The sequence below is a fragment of the Pseudonaja textilis genome, chromosome 1 (assembly GCF_049901715.1).
Source record: "Pseudonaja textilis isolate UNSWEBS1 chromosome 1, rPseTex1.2, whole genome shotgun sequence".
Taxonomy (NCBI): Eukaryota; Metazoa; Chordata; class Lepidosauria; order Squamata; family Elapidae; genus Pseudonaja; species Pseudonaja textilis.
The window spans coordinates 289,278,322-289,298,474 of NC_141990.1; the positions used below are offsets into that span (position 1 = coordinate 289,278,322).

General features: G+C 36.0%; 1 protein-coding gene across 1 annotated transcript in view; it reads right to left on the reverse strand.

The window, feature by feature from the left end:
- The window catches only part of STON2 (stonin 2), an 84,060-nt gene that overhangs the window by 47,109 nt on the left and 16,798 nt on the right, over window positions 1–20,153 (reverse strand). Inside the window, exons 3-4 of the mRNA XM_026712672.2 lie at window positions 18,860–19,081; window positions 14,056–14,253 (exon numbers count right to left, since the gene is read on the reverse strand). Of these exons, the coding sequence (XP_026568457.2) occupies window positions 14,056–14,253; window positions 18,860–19,081 (420 nt within the window). The remainder of the gene's footprint in view (window positions 1–14,055; window positions 14,254–18,859; window positions 19,082–20,153) is intronic.

Consider the following 20,153-nt stretch of genomic DNA (forward strand, 5'->3'; position numbering starts at 1 on the left):
AATCCACAAAGGATTGAGAGAAAGCAATTAATAAATTTGGATAAAATACTAGTACAATAAATCTTACCAAGGAAATAAAACAGGTATGGGAGCTTGGTGTGGACATATGTATTTATTTTAATTTTCCAAAAGGAAAATACCTAATACACTGTTGTTTTCTAAAATAGGTTCTGCCTTAATCTGAGTAGTTGTGGGCTTTGACATGTGAATTTACCATGTTTAGTTTTTAATGGACTGGCATTTACACAGTGAGTGAGAACTGGCATACAATTTGAGAGGTCGTCTTAGACCAGGGCTATCAAACTCATGGCCTGCAGGCCGGATGCATCATGTGCTGGCCACGCCCAGTTTAGCGAAGGGGGAAAAAGTCCCGATATGTCACGTAATGCCCCTGTGACGTGGATTTGACATCCCTGTCTTAGTCTTCTAGCTTCTGCTAAAAGAACAGGTAGTAACCATAGCTTGGATGGCCTTTGTATAGTTTTGTCTCCTGCTTCTCCTTTTCTAGACCAGGAAGCCCTACTCATAAATATTCATGCTTTGGTCACCTCACATTTGAATTATGACAATGGGGATTGAAGACCACTTAAAAGTTACAGCTGGTCCATCATATACCTACATAGGTAGCATGGGTGTACCTTGAAATATCCATGTAATATAATTTGACTGCCTTATTCAGATTGACTTTCTGTGCAGCTCAGGACTAGGACTCTCTTAACAGTCCATTAAGCAGGAGTAAGTCTAGTGCAGTTTACTGTTCTTTCAGAAGAAAGTTATACCCATATTTACAAGAATTACGTATAGGACTGGACAAGTGATATGAAAGTACTAGGCAAATAACATCTTTGTGGAAATCAGGTGTCCAATTCTGCAGCTCAAGCCCAAATGAACATGAACGACAGTTTCCAATGATCAGTAATGGTGGGATGGTATGCTCATTGCAGTGTAAAGTGGCCCATGAATGCTGGGCAGATTCCAGCTCTAACCATATAGCAACATATTGATGATAAAGTATATGAGACCACATTCATGGAAAAACTGTGGCAGAAGAGGAAAAAAATCAGTTTAAATGGAACAGTTAAGGATGATAGTTAACTGCTGAGAGCAATGTCATGAAAACATGGTAGAAAAAAGGGATTATTGGAATACCTGGAGTGCCTGGCAAGGGGTCACTTTCCCAGAAAGGAGAAAACAAAGGAATGAAGAATGGGCAGATATTTGAGCATTTTAGGTTCACCTCTTGTTTCATCTTATGGCTAAGAATTAATGCAAAGCATCAAGAGAGATTATCAAAGCATTCCTTCTACATTGTCTGCTTATAAAACCCACCAAAAATGCGTTATATATTTCACAAAGAGGGAGGGGGGAAAAAAAAGCAGAGGGAAAGACGAACCAAAGTTGCCATGGAATAAAATGCCTGTTAGCTTCAGTTTTGAAAGAGATTAAGAACAGAAAAGACTTAAGAAAATCTTGCTAATCTCCAAGGATACTCTATAGTTCACACTGATATTACATTGCTTGAGGCAGTTGAGCCTCTACAAACAAATCAGCCCCGAAGCAAGAGAAGAAACAAGTTCCTGAAAGCAAAGCACCCAAAGTGTTCCAATTCTTTTATGCAAAGTTTCCCAACCAAATTCTAATGCTGCGCAGTTAGAGAACATCATGTCACAAAAGAGGCACAGCAAAGCCCTTTGGAGAATACTAACTGCCTAATCTGCAGAGCCAGGATTCTTTTATTCAGTATGATTTAGCTGTGTGCTATAATGTTTTAGGACTGGCAAGCATCCTACTTCTTCTCAACTCAGTTTAATACAGAGAACTTTATAAAGCATATAACAACTACTTTTCATCCAGTCAGGACTCTGAAGAGCTATACCCGAGAGACATAATTAAATGCCTCTTTATCCTACCTCTTTCCCCCTCCCCCGCAAACAATAGAGCTCTGTCAAAGTACCTTCAGGTGAGGATGCCTGACCAAAAAATCTTTCAGGATTTCTTTGGAATCTGCACATGAAATCTGTAATCTGAAGATTTTCTTACACATTATACAGTGTTTTCAGTGAAAATTAAATCTTCATCAAATTCTAGAATATCTTAGATAAAAATTGTGATGGATCATGTAACTGATAGTTATGTGTCAATTATTTGTTATACTTTATTTACATCACATATTGTTCTGAACCCATTCAAATAACAATGGATTTAATTCATGTGCCATAATTTTCACATTAAAATAAAATAACAAATTTGGCAAAAAAAATTGTTGATTTATAATTATCTGTTTTATTGTTCACAAACAATTGTCCAATACACAATAAAATTGCACCTTCAATTTTTATTTGTATTTCATCTTAAAACATAGAACATAGAATAATAGATTTGGAAAGGATCTTGGAAGTCCTCTAGTTTAACCCCCTGCTTGAGCAGAGACCCTATATCATTTCAGATAAATGATTGTACAGTCTCTTTTTGAAAGCCTCCAGTGAGGGGGAAGCTACAACTTCTGAAGGAAAGTTGTTCCACTGGTTGATTGCTCTCACCACTAAGAAAATTTTTCTCTAGTTCTAGGTTGCTTCTTTCCTTGGTTAGTTTCCATCCATTATTTCTTATCTTGTTTTTTGGTGGCTTTGGAAAATAACTTCACCCAGTGGTGGGATTCAATTTTTTTTTACTACCAGTTCTGTGGGTGTGGCTTGGTGGGCGTGGCAGGGAAAGGATATTGTAAAATCCCCATTCCCTCCCCACTCCTGGGGGATGGTTACTGCAAAATCCCATTCCCTCCCCACCCCGCTAACCTGCATTCCAGCTCCGTTCTCCTGTGCAGGGCAACAAAAGAAGACCCAGACAATCAACTGGGACTTGGAAGGCAGAGAATAGATTGGGGCAGGGCCAGTCAGGGATGGTATTTGCCGGTTCTCCAAAGTACTCAAAATTTCCACTACTGGTTTTCAGAACTGGTCAGAACCTCTGGCTTCACCCCCTTGACTTTGTAGGAGGCCCTCAAATAGTGGAACACTATTATCATGTGTCTCCTAGTTCTTTTCATTAGACGAGACATAATCTATTCTTGTAACCATTTTTCCATATGTTTTAGCCTCAAGCCCCCTAATATTTTTGTTGCTCTTCTCTGTATTCTTTTCAGAGTCTCAATATCTTTTTTTATATTATGAACCGGATGCTGTATTCTCAGTGTGCTCTTACTAAGGCTTTGTAAAGCAGTACTAGAATTTCATATGATCTTGATTCTATCCCCCATTAATGCAGCCTAGGATTACATTGTCTTACATCCATCCTATAATGAATTATTATATCCACCCTACAAGGAATAGTTAATGTTATATTTAATTACTTTACTCAATCTGTATATTTCCTGACCCCCAACAACTACATAATCACTTATATATCCATAATGGTTTAAATCCCCAAATAGTTTAAACTCTGGGAAGATTCTCAGAAATATAATGTTTAAATCTTTAATAGACTGCTTAAAGGGGAGTGGGATTTTTCTCCCTCCCAGCCTGATGTTGTAATCTAAGCATACTTATTAAGAAAAGGAACCATTGGATTAAAAAGAAGTTGATTGTGAAATCAGAGGTAAACATGTTTTAATTTCAGTTTTATGTTTGTCCTGTGTAATCAATTATTTTGGCTTCTGAATGCTTTACATTTACTCTGATGTCAGTCAAGAGTTAAATTGTCTGTTTATCCCACTCAAACACACCTATTAAATTTATATCTTTTCCTCAAAATCTCTTTAGGACATTTCAGGAAATTACAGCAGTGGCTTTTTAAATTTCCATTTCCATGTCTGAGCTATGATAACCATCAGCAAACCTCAAGCATGAGCTAATAAGTGTCTGGGCACTGCTGCCTGGAGCTCCAATTTCAATCAATTGGTTACTTCATCAAAAGCAGCCAGTCCCAAATTCAGCGCTTTATTTTCCTTTTTCCTTTTAATTGGTGTTCGAGGTGTTTAATGAGAAGAAAATTAAAAACAGAATTGTGAGGAAATCTAAACAAAAAAAAAATCCGCCATTTTCCTTTCCTGAGGACAAATTAAAATGTGTCTTGGATTAAAATAATGAATTTGTCAACCACATTATTAAAAGGATCACAGCCCACAATGTCAACACCAAACAAAATTATGTCTTCTTAGGGTTCTGAATTATTCTTAAGCCCAAATCAGATAAGTTAACATATATTTTTATTTTATGCTCTTTGTAGTATTTCTTCAGCAGTGTCAATATCAATTTTTTCATTACCATTCCTGATTTCAATACAAAGATTCTTACATTTGCATAGCACACCTACTGTAATTTCTCTAAAAGTTCCATACGTAATAGGTCACACTACATTACCATTCTCATTATTTTTTTTTATTAAATAAAAAGAAGAAAATGCAATTCTGATAAAGAATAACAAAACAGGTGCATCATCATTTTTTTTATAGAGACCAAAGAATGACAACTAAGGTGAGTTCAGAGGCAAAAATCACCATTTCAGAAAAAGTCGGAGCAATTCTAAAACATCACAGTTACAAAGCAGAATTAGGTGAAGTAAGATGGACTTGAGACTTTGAATCCTATTCAAATATTGTGATTTATTTGTTGTTCTAACTTGGTCACTTGGGAAAACTATCATAAACTCTCTAAATATTTTATAAATGGAACATAAAGGTATTAAGAATTGGAGAAAGAAACAGAAAAAGAGGAAGTGCAAACTTGGGAAAAACTGTTCTCTCTTAAATCCACGAAATTATTTTTTTTTAAGAATCTACCATACTTTTATTTAAAGGTTTTGAGAAATGGGGGAATAATTCAGAGTAAATTTCAGTGATTTCCCTGCTCTTTTTCAGTTATTGTATGTTTCACAGTCTTCTGACCGCCCGAGAAATAGACAAATTAGACTTAAAGTTTTTGACATTAAGAACTAGATGATACCAAACCTCACAGATACTGGCCTCTGATTAGCCACTTCTGTGTGTCCAATCAATCTCTTGAGCACAGCATATGTGATCTTCCACTGAGTCCCACATCCTGTATTAAGCTTTACAATGGCAACACAAACATCTAGTAGTTTTTTTCTCTCTCTCAAATTGCTACACATAGTAGATATAATTATTCTATTAAAATTGCATGTGCTAAACATACAAAGGGCAGGAGTGCATATCTTTTCCACCCAGTTCTACTACCTCCACTTGTCCCAGAAATAACTGTTCTTCAAATTAAACGATGATTTAGACTTTTTAATTCTCAAACAAAGACAGAGGAATATTACTCTTCCCCATTTCTTAAAGAGCAGTTCAAATATAAAAATTGGTTAGTGCATATTATAAACAGAAAAAAATGTAGATAAATAGTGTGTGAGAGAGACAGACAGAGAGAGGGGAAGAGGGAGAGAAAGAGGGAGGAAGAGAGAGAGAGGGAGAGAAAGCTGATTCTCAAATCAGCTTACTATGGTACAAAAATAATACCTGGTTTTAAAAGACATATCCTCATAACATGCCTCTACTTTTTAATGTTCTCATTCTAGTCAAGTGGGAAAATGCCTGAAGTTGAAGTGAAGATCTGCCTTGGATCTAGAACAATATTATTTTAATAAACCAGTAAGTGATGGTTACATATCTGACCCAGCAAGGTAAATATAGAGTTAAGTACATTTGCCCTGCATGCTCTAACAAGCATTCAAATACCGCTCAGTCTCTCTCACTTGAAGGGAAGTTTGAGCCATTCAGTGAACTGCGATGAATGAAAAATGTTTTATATGTTTTTCTATTCAAAGAAAAGCTACAGGTTGCCAGTATAGCCTTAATTCTGATTGATAGCCTCCACATTTTTTCTTAATTATATCATTTTCTTTTTATCATTCTTATTTGATGCTCAGCCAGAAGGACTGTTATTATATATACCATATTCTAAGTTGTATTCTACTTAGGTTTTGTCTATTTTAACAATGAAAATTAATCTCTGGTCCAAGCTGTGGCTTTTGCTAATTACTACTATTTCAATAAAGCTTCAGGTATATTCTAGCTGTCTGGTCATGATTATTCTAATGATTGGTATTTTGCTTGGCAATTAGATCAAGCTGCTTATCTCTAGATTTACAATAAGTCAGGTAAACGAAATTACGGAAAGTATAGCAACAAAACGTTCTGATTACTGTTGCTCAGTGGTGGTATTCAGCAGGTTCTGACCAGTTCTGGAGAACTGGTAGCAGAAATTTTGAATAGTTCGGAGAACTGACAAATACCACCTCTGACTGGAGATTTTACAGTATACTTTCCCTGACATGCCCACAGAACCGGTAGTAAAAAATTTTTTGAATCCCACCACTGCTGTTGCTCATGTATCATGAGTTTTCCAGGAAATCCCAAGTCCTATGGAATTTTCCAAACGGTACATAAACTGATATTGCAGATCTAATTATGAATCACCACCCTTCTGATAATCTCATGAAAGGAAATTGTGCATTGGCCAATCAGAAACCTATGAGAAAAGTGACTCATCCTAAAGTGCCCTCAAGTGATCACAAAGTTCAGTTACCCTTGATTATTACAATTTCTTAATTCCTCTTTTGTAATTAGTAGAGTAGCAGTAGATTAATTAACAAATCTGCAATTTCCAATCCTCATAGGACTAGAGTACCTCTGACAATAATTCCTGGCTCTCATTTGTTCTACCCAAACTCTGGATTATATAATCAACTGTTTTCATTTCTGTTGGAAAAAAAAGTCTGAATATTTTCCAACACTTACCATGCCAGATGCAATTTGAATTTTAAGTGATTGATATCTAGCAGATCAAATAGTTGGTCTCATTGTGATGCTGCTGCCATTGGGGGAGGGGAAGTATATGTTTTTTATATTGTGGATTTCTAATGTTGTAAGCTGTCCAGAGTCATCTTAGTGTGAATTGGGCAGCCACATAAATTTCAGATCCTCATAGTATACAATATATAATATGCTGCATCTAGATCACTACATAAAATATAAGAACGCTTACCCACCCATCCAAAGGCATAAGTGAGGGATTAAATTTTGTGATGAAACTAAATTGTGATTAAAAACACTTTTAAACACTTTCATCATTGTAAACATTGATTGCTTCATAGATTACAGCTTTCGCTCTCTCCTACATTCCAAAACTCACCAAAACTGCATCCAGTTTAGGGCACCACAATACTAAAAAGATGTTGAGATTCTAGAAAGAGTGCAGAGAACAGCAACAAAAAATACTGGGACTGGAGGCTAAAGCTTATAATAACACTTAGCAATAGCACTTAGACTTATATACCACTTCACAGTGTTTTACAGCCTTCTCTAAGCGGTTTACAGAGTCAGCCTGTTGCCCCCAATAATCTGGGTCCTCATTTTACCCAACTCGGAAGGATGGAAGCCTGAGTCAACCTTGAGCCTGGTGAGATTTGAACTGTCAAATTGCAGGCAGGCAGCAGAAGTAGCTTGCAATACTGTACTCTAACTACTGCTCCACCACAGCTCATAATGAACAGTTGTGGGAACTGGGTATGTCTAATTCAGGGGTCCCAAATTTGGCAACTTTAAGACTTGTGGACTTCAACTCCCAGAATTCTCCAGCCAGCATAGCTGGCTAGAGAATTCTGTGAGTTGGAATCCACAAGTCTTAACTTTGCCAAGTTTGGAGACCTTTGGTCTAGTCTAATAAAACGAAGGACTAGGTGTGACATGATCGCAGTCTTCCAAAATTGGATGGGCTGTCACAGGAAGGAGAGAGTCAGGCTATTCTCCAAATTACCTGAGGAAGAACAAGAAGTAGCAGATGGAAGCTAAGAGAGAGTTCAAAGAGAGATCCAATCTAGAATTAATGAGAAATTTCCTGTCAATGAGAACAATTTAATCAGTGGAACAGCTTGTCCTCAGAAGTTGTGGATGCTCTATCACTGGAATTTTTAATAAGCAATTAGACAGCCATTTGTCCAGAATGGTAGGGTTTCCTATTGAGCAGGTTTGTCTAGAAAACCTCCAAGGTTTTTTTTAATAGATTAACAGAGTTGAAAGGGACCTTGTAGGTCATCTAGTCCAACCCCCCACCCAAGCAGGAGACCCTATACCATTTCTGACAAATGGCACTCCAGTCTCTTCTTGAAAGCCTCCAGTGATGAAGCTCCCACAACTTCCGAAGGCAAGCTGTTCCATTAGTTGATTGTTCTCACTGTCAAAAAATTTCTCCTTATTTCTAGGTTGAATCTGTCCTTCATCAGTTTCCATCCATTATTTCTTGTGTGGCCTTCAAGTGCCTTGGGAAATAGTTTGATCCCTTCCTCTCTGTGGCAGCCCCTCAAATATTGGAACACTGCTATCATGTGTCCCCTGGTCCTTCTCTTCACTAGACTAGCCATGCCCAGTTCCTATAACCGTTCTTCATATATTTTAGTCTCCAGTCCCCTAATCATCCTGGTTGCTCTTCTCTGCACTTTTTTCTAGAGTCTTAACATCTTTTTTATTGTGTGGTAACCAAAACTGGATGTAGCATTCTAGGTGTGGTCTTACCTTCTAATTATGTTATTCTGTTTTCTGTATCCCTGGGTGTGTAAAATTGGGTAATATTAAAAATATTAAATTGACAACGATTAAGACTTCTGTATATACATCATATATTAGCTAACTTAGATTCAGATTATAAAATAAACCAACATTTTCTTTTTTCAGGAAAGAGTGGGAGAATTGCAACAAATTCTGTCAGAACAAGTAACCCAACTTTTGAGCCCAACCCTTTTTCTATGGCTCTCTATTCTTTTTATACAAAATCTGCTTCTAATTAGCTCTCTATCATTTAAAATGGCTGCTTCTAAAATTGGTTCTGTAAACCTCCCATCAGTGCTAAACCACATACTTCTGCTTTTTACCAATTATGATCTCATGATTCTTTCCCACACTTTTATGCAACAACCTTAAGTGGATTTTTTTTTATTTCAGTAAGCAGATCTATCACCACCTCTTTCCTTCCAGTACTTGAGACAGCAGGATTTTTGCTTTGTTTTGATGATGGAAAATTACACCTTTGCATGGATAAGTCACTCCAATGGTCAAATTGAAGTGATGTACAATAACACTTACTGTTACAGTTAATTCTCATCTCCATCCACTACAGAAAATACATTAATCACATATTAGATTCATAATAAGGATTTAACATACTGTGATGCTGTGATTATGCACCATAAATATTATTTGGCATATAGTTGTACTTTGCTTATGTAGTTGGTCTCTACCCAGAGCTAGTTTGCTCTCAGACATAGTTTCAACATTTCTCCATGACTATGATTGTACAATTGCCCTCTTATTCTCAGGGTTTTACAGGGTTAGTTTGCTTTAAGAAAAAAAGAAACCCTCTCCTTTATTTTTCCACTGTACTTTCTTCTGTCCAAAGAAAACTGGTCAAGGAGGGAAATAAGAAATAGCTACATAATGTATTTGGAGTCCTCTCTATGGAAACAGCTGCAAATATTCTTAGAAGCTGAATTATATGTAGCTAATGATCTTATTCAAACTTTGTACCTATAAAATATTTTTGTAAAAAAGAAAATTATTTTATAGTACACAACTTGAAGACAATGAACGTCTATGCTTATGTTGCAAAATGTATCAAACTTTACTGTACATGAATTTATCACAAAGCAGTGGGATGATCTCCAAAAACCCAAAAATACATAGGAATGAACAATTTAATTTCACCAAAATATTTTTTTTATAAAAGTTTTATGTAAGTTTTCACAAAACATACAAATACAAATAAAATATCTTTTTTTGAGAACAGCATGACCACTTATCACTTCTTCATACAGACATAAACTCAATACATATTTATCTTATACATTCTAAACCATATCTTATAACTATTTTCACATTTTTTCAATAGTTTCCCTTTCTTTACTTCCTATAGCCTTATTTTAAATTATCTCATCCCTTTCTTAATTCAATTACATATCTTTTTCTAATTTTTAAAATCTTTCTAATCAATGTTTACTTTCGTCTGTCCTGTTTACAATTTCATATTATCTTTTCTCATAAAACAAATTTTCCCCTGTAATTATTATTACTATTTCCCCTTATAACTATTTTCCCCTGGAGTGTAACGCCTTTGTATCTTTTTTCAAATCTTGTTTAAAAATTTAAGTTACATCTTTATAGTTATAACATTCCTTTTTTAACCTCTATTTTATAACACATAACTATTTTCAATCGAATTCTGCTTGGTACATTCCCTGAAAAGTACACACTAAATTCTTAAAAGAAAAAAGTATATATGTATGTATATCTGTGTATATATGTATAACAATAGTAAATGGAATAATTATTCTATTCAAATATAGCTCTACCATATTAATAACAATCTTTTACATTTCTATTTCTTTTAACAAACATTACCTAGTAATATCAGTTGTCTTTCACTTTAATCATCTATATTTCATATTTTACTTATTACTGCCTTTAAATAAAAAACAAAACAATAGTTATTAACAGTAGTCAATAAAATTATTATTCTTATTCAAATTCATCTTGTCAACTGATAAAAATCTTCCATGTTTCTTTTCAGGTTTTTTTTAACTTTCTTTTTAAATCATTAAAAGGCTTATTCTCTTTCCAAATATTCCATTATACATCAATACAAATTTTTTCTATCACTTTAATCATCTAAATATATTTTCTAACCCTTTTCTATTTCTAATATAACAATGCTATCCCATGCACCCTTGCAGAATCCTCTCCTTAAGTTAAATTTTAACCATTGTCCCTGTGTTTTTTAAATAGGTTTATACCTTTAATTCTTGTACGCTTTTCCTGTACCTTTATATCTTGTTTCTCTCCTTTGTAGCTTCTTTTCCTTTCCCTCTTCCCTCTCTTCTTCTCCCCACCCCCTTTTTCCTTTTCTATCTGATTCTCCCTTCTGTTATCCTTCCTTCTGCTTCTTCCTGATATTATGATTGCTTTTCAAATTACTCTTTTTTTGGGTTGTTGATTCAATGCTTAAGTTTTTAACTCCCCTTCCCCCTTTCCTTTTTTACCCCACTTAAAGTTGCTTGGTCATTAAAGATGGCTTCTTCTTTGTCCCGCCCTTCTTGTTCTGCCAGCGTTTCATAGTTCCAAATCTCAATTTCTAAAAATTGAAATACGAAGCCAAAAGATCCTCTTGCCTCTTGTGCTTCTTCTTTTTGTTCTTTAAGTCTCATTTTTAACTCTTCAAGGAGTGATGCCATTTAAAAAAAAATTAAACAACCTCCAATTGATTTTATTTTGTTTCATTAGGATCTACCACCCAAAATTCCAGGAATCATCCAATAATCCAAAACTATTTCTTGCTTCTTTTCTCACTTTCTTTTTCCAGGAGCTTTATTGTCTTGTAACAAAGTTTCAGCTACAATGTATCTTTTGCAAGCCTTAAAATTCCAGTATTGGTTTTTTTAAGTTCCAGGTGGTCTCCTCCGTTTTCCAGATTCCACCCTCGTTTTCTTTTTCCCTCCTCTGCTTTCTTTCTTTTTTCTTAAGAAAATTTTTAAATTATCCAAGAATCTTTATTCCTTTGACACTTTATTTTCAGCTAGAAATAGCCTATTAATATCAAAGTGGATTAGTATCAATTTCTTATTCGAATCTCTTCTTCTTAACATTCCAAGTCAATTAAAACTGTCAATGTGAGAGGAAGAAAGCCAATTCTGTTTCCTTTCCCTTTCTTTTTATCCGCTTAAGATCTTTTTTAGGAATAGTATTAGTCTTTAAAGTTCAGGTTCCAGGTACCTTAAATCAGTGGTCACCAACCAAAGTACCCTCCCCCAAAGCAATTAATCCAGGCTGTGCAGAAACACAAGGCTGCTCAGCCTACATGGCCCATGGGAACCCTTCCCGCCCACTCACTCCTTACCCAGAAAACTTGTCTGTTAAGTTGCTATTTTTCCTTTTTCTGACCATCATCTGTTCTGCAGTGCTGGGAGATTTAGATTAGCTAGGAAGCAGGAAATGGTTGGATTTCTTGCTTTTTAGCTAAGCAGAGCCGAACCTCCTTTAGGACTGAAGGTTTGCTTGCAAGCAAATTCAGTGCAGACTTACGGCAAGCAAATTTGAGAGACTGAGCTAGCCGATGGCCGATAGATAGATCACTGTATGATTCTGTGAGCAACACAAACTGCCTGCCTACTTTGCCTGATTTTGGATAAAAGTTGCTCTTTTATATAAAAAATTCAATATTTACATGCATGGTGTGTTGTGAGTTAATTTTGTGAGTTTGCTTGCAAGCAAATTTTGTGTGACAGACAGTTAGCCAATGGCAGATAGATAGATTTCTGAATGAATCTGTGATTCTGTAAGCAACTCAATCTGCCTGCCTGCTTTGCCTGATTTTGGGTAAAAGTTCCTCTTTTTTTATAAAAAATTCAATATTTATGTAAATATTTATAATATTTACATACAAGCCATTCCCAGCCAGTCACATGACCACCAAGCCACACCCACAAATTGGGACACACCCACAGAACCAGTTAGTGGTCCCTGGGATCTAAAATTATGAGTTTGGTGGTCCTTGAGGTCCAAAAGGTTGGTGACCCCTGCCTTAAATAGATGTTCTCCACTCAACCCAGTCAGTCAAGCTTTCTCCTTTAAACTTCCTCCTGCACAGTCTTGTCCGGTCGGGTTCTTTTTTGAGGTGGCTATTTCTGACCACCGCTGCAACCACCTTTGGGAAAGGGAGTAATGGCCAGCTGAGGAGGAGAGATGAGGCTCTCCTCAACCCAGCTGACAGCTCCCCCTTCTTCACCACCTCTACAGGGTGGCTTCAGCCCTGAATCCGGGTGGCTCGGGGCGCTCCAGTGGCGAGCATGGATCAAAACCATGCACGATCGCGGATTTCAGTCCATCGCCGAAGAAGCCCGAACCGGAAGACTAATTTCACCAAAATATTGACGGACATTATATGTATGGCTTAAGGTGAGCATCTTCCTACTTTGATAACATACCAGGCATCCAACATTAGAAGTAGTCCTGGGGTTACAACACTGATAGAGACTAGAGTTTCCATCACTAAACAATGTGTTTGTAAAGCACATGGAACATGACAGTGCTGTTTAGTGATGGCAATTCCACTACAGATGTGTGGGGTGTGTACATAGAAGGGTACAAGTGCAGACAGGAGCATGAATGGGTGTGAATGTAGGCAGGTGAGTGCTACAGAGTACAGGATCCCATTACTGTTACTTATTTGAAATATCAAATCGCAATGTTTCCCATCAATAATTTTTGATCTTCATTTTCTACAGCATTCCAACATTAATCTTAGGGTCAGGATAATTTTTTTTTTGTAGTTTTAAACACCATGCTTTTTTTAAGTAAACAGATATATAGAAATGGAAAACTAAATTAACTGAGACAATGGCAGGAGAAAATTAACTACATGTTTCACAAAGCAGTCCCTATATCACTTATTAATGGGGAAAAATCCTATCCTGGTTTAACTGGAAGGGCTGGAGATCCCAAAGGTGCTTTTTCAAAAGGCAACTGGATTTTGGATTTTTTTTCCTTGAAAACATTTTGCTTCTCATCCAAGAAGCTTCTTCAGTTCTGAACTGAACTGAAGAAGTTTCTTAAACGAAATGTTTTCAAAGGAAAAAATAAGAAAGTCCAGTTGCCTTTTGAAAAAGCATATGTGGGACAACCATGACCTGAATGACTAAAAGTCTCCATAGACAAGGGATGAAGATCTTTAAAATGTGAAAGAAGTACCAAGACACTGGGGCACTGTAAGTAAAACTTCAAGCACATGTCCAACATCTACTACCTCAATACTGGAGTTTGATAACTGGAATAACAGCATCCAGAATATAGGAACAAGACAAACTGGCTTACTTGATGCTGCCTGAAGTATGAGTGATGGGAATTCACTGGAAACAGATATCCTGAATTATGTAAGTTTATTCAACAACATTTGGCCAATAAAAGGGAAGAATATGACTAGAGTTGTCTGGAAGGAGATAACCTATAAATACATTAAACAAACAAACAAACAAATAAATAAATAAAGTGTTTCTTACCAGTTGAATCTTCAGCGGATGCTCTACCACTAGTCAAATCCTCTGTATTTATTGATTGAAGATCAGTGTAGGAAGGGGTGATACTTGGGCTGCTACTGTTCTCTGAAGTAGTTGTCCAGCTGCTCTCTGAAGTAAGAGGTTGTCTCTCTGAATATCCCAAAGGGGGACACATCCAACAAAATATTTTTGGAGATGACGCTTAAAAGAAAAAAATAAGTTTATTACATTTAATGGCATAAAAAGAGCTCTGTATAAAGGGATTATCAAATACAAGAAAGGAATGTGTAGAACATGGAACTTGTGGTTTGCCAGCGGCCTTGTTTCCAGACTAAACATATTCATTTAGTCCAGATATAGGCAAAATGGGGCTGCTTTTTCCTGGATTAGGAAGAAAAGGCAACTCTTCGGGTACAAATGTTTTAAGAGGAACAGTCTGAGTTGGCAAAGGTCAGGATTAGCAGCTGTTGAGGAGACATGGAAGTGCTGGAAAGATTAGGAGAAAGTACTGGTGGAATGGGATATTATCAGCGTGGTAGAGGGAGAGAAGGAAAGGATAACTATAAAAAGGTTGTTGAGACTCCAGAAAGAGTGCAAAGAAGAGCAACAAAGGTGATTTGGGAGCTGGAGGCTAAAACAGATTGCAGGAATTGGCTAGTCTAGTGAAAAGAAGGACTACAGTGACATGATAGCAGTCTTTAAATATTTGAGGGGCTGCCTCAAAGAAAATTAGGTCAATCCATTGTCCAAAGCACCTGAGACAAGCACAAGAAGAACAGATGGAAACTAATCAGTGAGAGAAGCAACCTAGAACTAAGAAGAAATTTCCTGTAAGTGAGAACTATCAACCAGTGGAACAGCTTGCCTTCAGAAGTTATGGGTGCTCCATCATTGGAGGTTTTTAAGAAGAGTTTGGACAGCCATTTGTCTGCAATATTATATGGTTTCCTATTTGGATTGGGGGATGGACTGGAGAACCTCCAGGGTTCCTTTCAACTCTATTATTCTGTTTTGTTATTTTATTGTTCTTTATATTATCACATGCATCCATCCCATCAAACCTAAAGAAGGTCTGGAATGGATAGGATATCCTACCATGGGCATGGGTTTGGACAAGAAGACCTCCAAGATTCTTTCCAACCCTATTATTCTATGTTCTTACTCAGAAAAATTTTGGCTGACTGCAACTTAACAACTTAATTTATAACAGAGCAATTTCTATTAACTGTGCTGTATAGTTACAATATTTAGATAAAGACACAAATCGCGCAGAAATAACAAAGCCAGTTAGATTGGCTAGGAAAAAAACGCTGAACTTGGTCATAATGAAAAGTAACAGTCTTTATGACATCAGACAGGAAAGACAGAACAGAGAACAAAGCAGAACAAAACCAATTCTATTAACACATCAAATTTCTTTTAAGTGATAAGCTTTGGTGTTTAGGCAGACTTTACAATTAAACTGAATGCTTCTATAAGTTAAGAGGATTAATATTAACAAAGAAACATGGAACTTAAATGAAGCAATTCTTAACTTCCTGATGTAAGGTGATGTAAAGGCCAGATTTACCATGACGATTTGGGATTTATTATGATGACAGAATTATTACTGAATTTAACATTGCTTTTTCTTAAACATTGTTTTGTTTATTCTGATTTGTTAGTTGCATTCTCATCCTTATCCCACATAGAATTAATAAGTCTAAAATTAGTAATTCTGAATTCTTCTGGAGAATTAACTCTGCTGGAAGGAGATAGGGACAGAAACCTGGAAGTCTGAGGCTTGCTGTAGATCATATTCAAAGTAACTCTTTAATATAGGTTATTCGGTTGCATGCATACAACTTTTATGAACTTTTCTTCCTTTGTAAACAATATCAGACAGTATATATAAAACTTACATATGCGTAGACTATATGTTCACACAGGAATGATCTATGCATGAAAAAAGCTAGGAAGATCTGCCTCTACTTTTATTATCCTTATCTCATGTCTGCAGACATTCATCTGTACATACTCCAAAAATATCTGAATATGGTTATAGTTTCTGCTTGAATGCCATATTCAAAAAGAAACTACCAATGAGACTATTAAAATCATAGCTATCATTCCATACACCCTGAAATAAAATTCCACCTGGTTTAATTTTTTTCTAAGAAATTAATCCCTCATGTCTCCAGTTATACTGTAACCTTGCAGTGCAATCCTATATTTGAAAGCAAGTTACACTAAAGCAAGACTGGACTTCTGACAATACTTCCAGCAACTCAACTACAAAAAGCTTTTACCCTGTCACCAAACAGTACTTTTAAAATCTCTTCATTTCTAGTTATTGCTTTCTTTCTGTTGCTATTAACCCTGACTTCGTATTATAAGTATCAAGTGAGATTTTCCCTATTGTGAATAAGTGTTCCCAAGGATGTGAGATAACTTGCTTGTCACCTGAATTATTTTATCAGGTGGTTATTTACTGGGGCTGTTATTTATCAAACGAAGTCCTTGAGAAGAGTGTAAGCTACATACTGCAATCAGAACAGATGTTTTCTAACTCTAGTTTTCATGCCTTAGTAAATTTTAGGTTGCAGATCAATCCTTCAGTAAATCTATTTGTTAGCCAACTACCTTCTGATCTCCCCGCCACAGGAGACAAATAGCTTAAAGGAGATGATCAAAGTAATTTAAGCCCTCATTTAGTTATTTTCTTATCATCCCACTAATACCATACTAGTCATATTCCACATACCATTACTTGTATAACTAGGTGAAAACAGGAATTTTTATTTAAGAAAACTAAAGCTAATCAAATATTTTAATCTCAACATTACATATTTTAAAACTGCAAACTAACCAGTAGTAGACCTTTGTTATGATAATGCAGCACATGTATGCAAGAAAAAGGCATCTGTGTCTTAAAAGCAATGAAAAATTTCCTTCTGGCTCTGAGGCTGAAGGCTGGTAAAAAAGAGCTAAAGTTGTTTCTAAATTGGACTCTGTTTCTAAAGCAACAATAAAAAAAGAAATAACTGTCTTCGTATTTCAAGTCTGTGAAATTCTCTTTAATCTAGCACAGCTTTTTAAAATATTTCTTTAAAATGCAATAAAAATAATCTGATGTACTGGGATGTAATATTAATTTAGTTCCCCTATTTTTCAGCTTAATTATTTTGTTTTAGTAAATATTCCAGAAAGAAGAGTATGTGTGAAACCCAATCCCCTGATGTTATAGTTTTACTGATTAGTTTAAATGAAAAACATCACTCCATGTAATTGTTTGGAATACAAATCAAAATTCAGATTAGATCCCCTTCTATAACACCTACCACCCATTGTTCTCCTAAAAACCTGTATCATTTGCTAACAAAAACTTAGCAAATAAGGCAACAACCAATAATATGTATGGAAAGTATTTTACAATATATTTGTTTAATATCTGAATGGTACACTGGGCAACATATACTTCTGTAAAATGGGAATGCTTTATATCAAGGCTTAAAAATTTGCTTCCTTTACCAACATGCTTAAGAAATATCCACAGTGCAAGTTGAGTCTTAAACATCCTATGTCAAGTAGTAAAGAAACTTCCAAACTTTCCAACTGAAAGAAGCTGAACTATATATTACCATCCCAGTTCCTCATTAATCCAATTAATATCCATTAGGTTGTGAATGCTAATTGAGTGATGATATGAATTCTAATCTAGGACATTGGAGAGTACCAGGTTGATAAAAGGTGATGTAAACCAGTGGTCGCCAACTGGTGGGCTGTGGTGTTTCCGTGAGAAAATTTTGGTGGTCCGCAGAGAAATGCACCCCCTAAAGCAATTAATCCAGGCTGCGTGGGAACATAAGGCTGCGCCGCCCACATGGCCTGTGGGAACCCTCCCCGCCCATTCACTTCTTACCTGGTAAACTACCCTGCTAAGTTGCTATTTTTCCTTTTTCTGACCATCAGCTGTTCTGCTGTGCTGGGAGATTTAGATTAGCTAGAAAACAGGAAATCGTCAGATTTCTTGCTTTCTAGCTAATCTTTAGTTCTTTGGCTCTGCTTCTAAGCAGAGCCGAACCTTCCTTAGGACTGAAGCACTGCAGACTCAGCTAGCCAATGGCAGAAACACAGATCTCTAAGTGAATCTGTGATTCTGTGAGCAACTCAATCTGGATGCTTGCTCTGCCTGATTTGGGGTAAAATTGCTCTTTTTTAAAAATAAAAAATTCAATATTTACATACACAGTGTGTTGTGAGTTAATTTTGTGAATTTTCTTCCTAGCAAATTTTATGGGTTTGCTTACAAGCAAATTTTATGTGACAGGCTCAGGTAGCCAATCTCACAGAACTCTGAAGCAGTGATTCTGTGAGCAACTCAATCTGCCTGCCTGCTTTGCCTGATTTGGGGTAAAAGTTGCTCTTTTTTATTAAAAAATCAATATTTATATAAATATTTATAATATTTATATACAAGCCATGCCCAGTCAGTCACATGACTACCAAGCCACAAATTAGGCCATGCCCAAAGAACCGGTTGTTAAGAAATTTGAATCCCACCCCTGCCTCTGTGTGTGTGTGTGTGCGTGAGAGAGAGAGAGAGAGAGAAAGAGACGGAGGGAGGGAGAGAGGTTAGCTCAGATCTCTCTCTCTCTCTCTCTCTCACCAACGTCAGCAAGCCACTGTCAGTCAAAATTCATATTAGTGGTCCCCGGGATTTAAAATTATGAGTTTGGTGATCCCTGAGGTCCAAAAGGTTGGCAACCCCGACGTAGCCTATTGTTAATCCCTGATATAATACAGAATAAATAAGTGACATTCCAACCTGTACGTAGATGCTCTGGTGAACTGTTGGTCCAGGGTGCATCTTCAAACTGGACCCATGTGCTAAAGGATGAAGGAAGATCAAGGCCTACAGCTGTTTTGTTTATTCTTTCTCCCAATTCAGCATGTGAAAAACTTGGCAATTCTCCATCTAGATTTTGGATGCCTTCGGAGGAAGTATCAGAAAAAGAAATAAATCTCTCAAGTGGCTGCCTAGTATGACCTGTAATGAGAACCACACTGTAAAAATTTGTAATATGGCATCACAATAATTATTTAAGAAGGACACACAACTTTATCATTTATTAACATATGTGAACGGTATAGACTAGAGTGACTTTAAAGCTCTTTGTTTGCTGATCAGGAAAATAGTCACACTGAGAATGTGACTATTCAGACTCTCTTCTGCTTCTGCCTTCAGACTTTCCTATGTGCTTTATTTGGACTGATTAGTAAGACATATGAACTCAGCTTTTTGTGAAATCTAAGCCCTGGTCTATGGCTTTGTATTATAGCTAAATCCAGCCAACAAAGCTTATTCAAAAGAGCATTGCCAAATAGAACCCAGTTATTATGTAGAAGAAATTGGCAAATATATATTAAAATTGCAACAGAAAACGAAGATACTACAGAAGGAAAGGAAAAGTAGCAAAGAACTCCCTTCCTTTTTGTTTTAGGAACTCCTTAGCCTTGAGTTTTTTTAATGGATAGCTCTGCCCAGGTTACCATTAAACTGTAAATGTGGAAGGAATACCATCAATGGTTTAGTCTGACCTGTATTTCAATTTGCACTAATAAAATTCTCATTTCTCTAAACTTAAATGTATCAAAACATACCATTGCATCCTCTTTCTCTTTTTTTAAAATAAAGTTTTATTGGGTTTTAACAAAACATAACAAATAAAACATCTTATTTGAGTACAGCATGATTCCGGGTTATCACATTTCCATACAGACACAATTTCACATGCATATTCATATTATGTATTTAACTTCATATCTTATCATTCTTTTTCCAACTTCTCACTATTTCTCCCTTTACTTCTCTTAATTTTCTTTTATAGTTCTCATTTTCTTCTTATTCAATTGCATTTCTTTTGCCTAAATTTCTATAACTTTTTATTCATTATACTTTTACTTTTGTCTGTCTTGTTTATAATTTCATATATTCTCTTCCAACATTATTAAAAAGCAAAATTCCCCCTTTGATTGCCAATCGGAGTGCAACACCTTTGGATCTTATAATTATTATCATATGAAATCTCATTAAACATTAAATTTGTGCATTCTAAAAT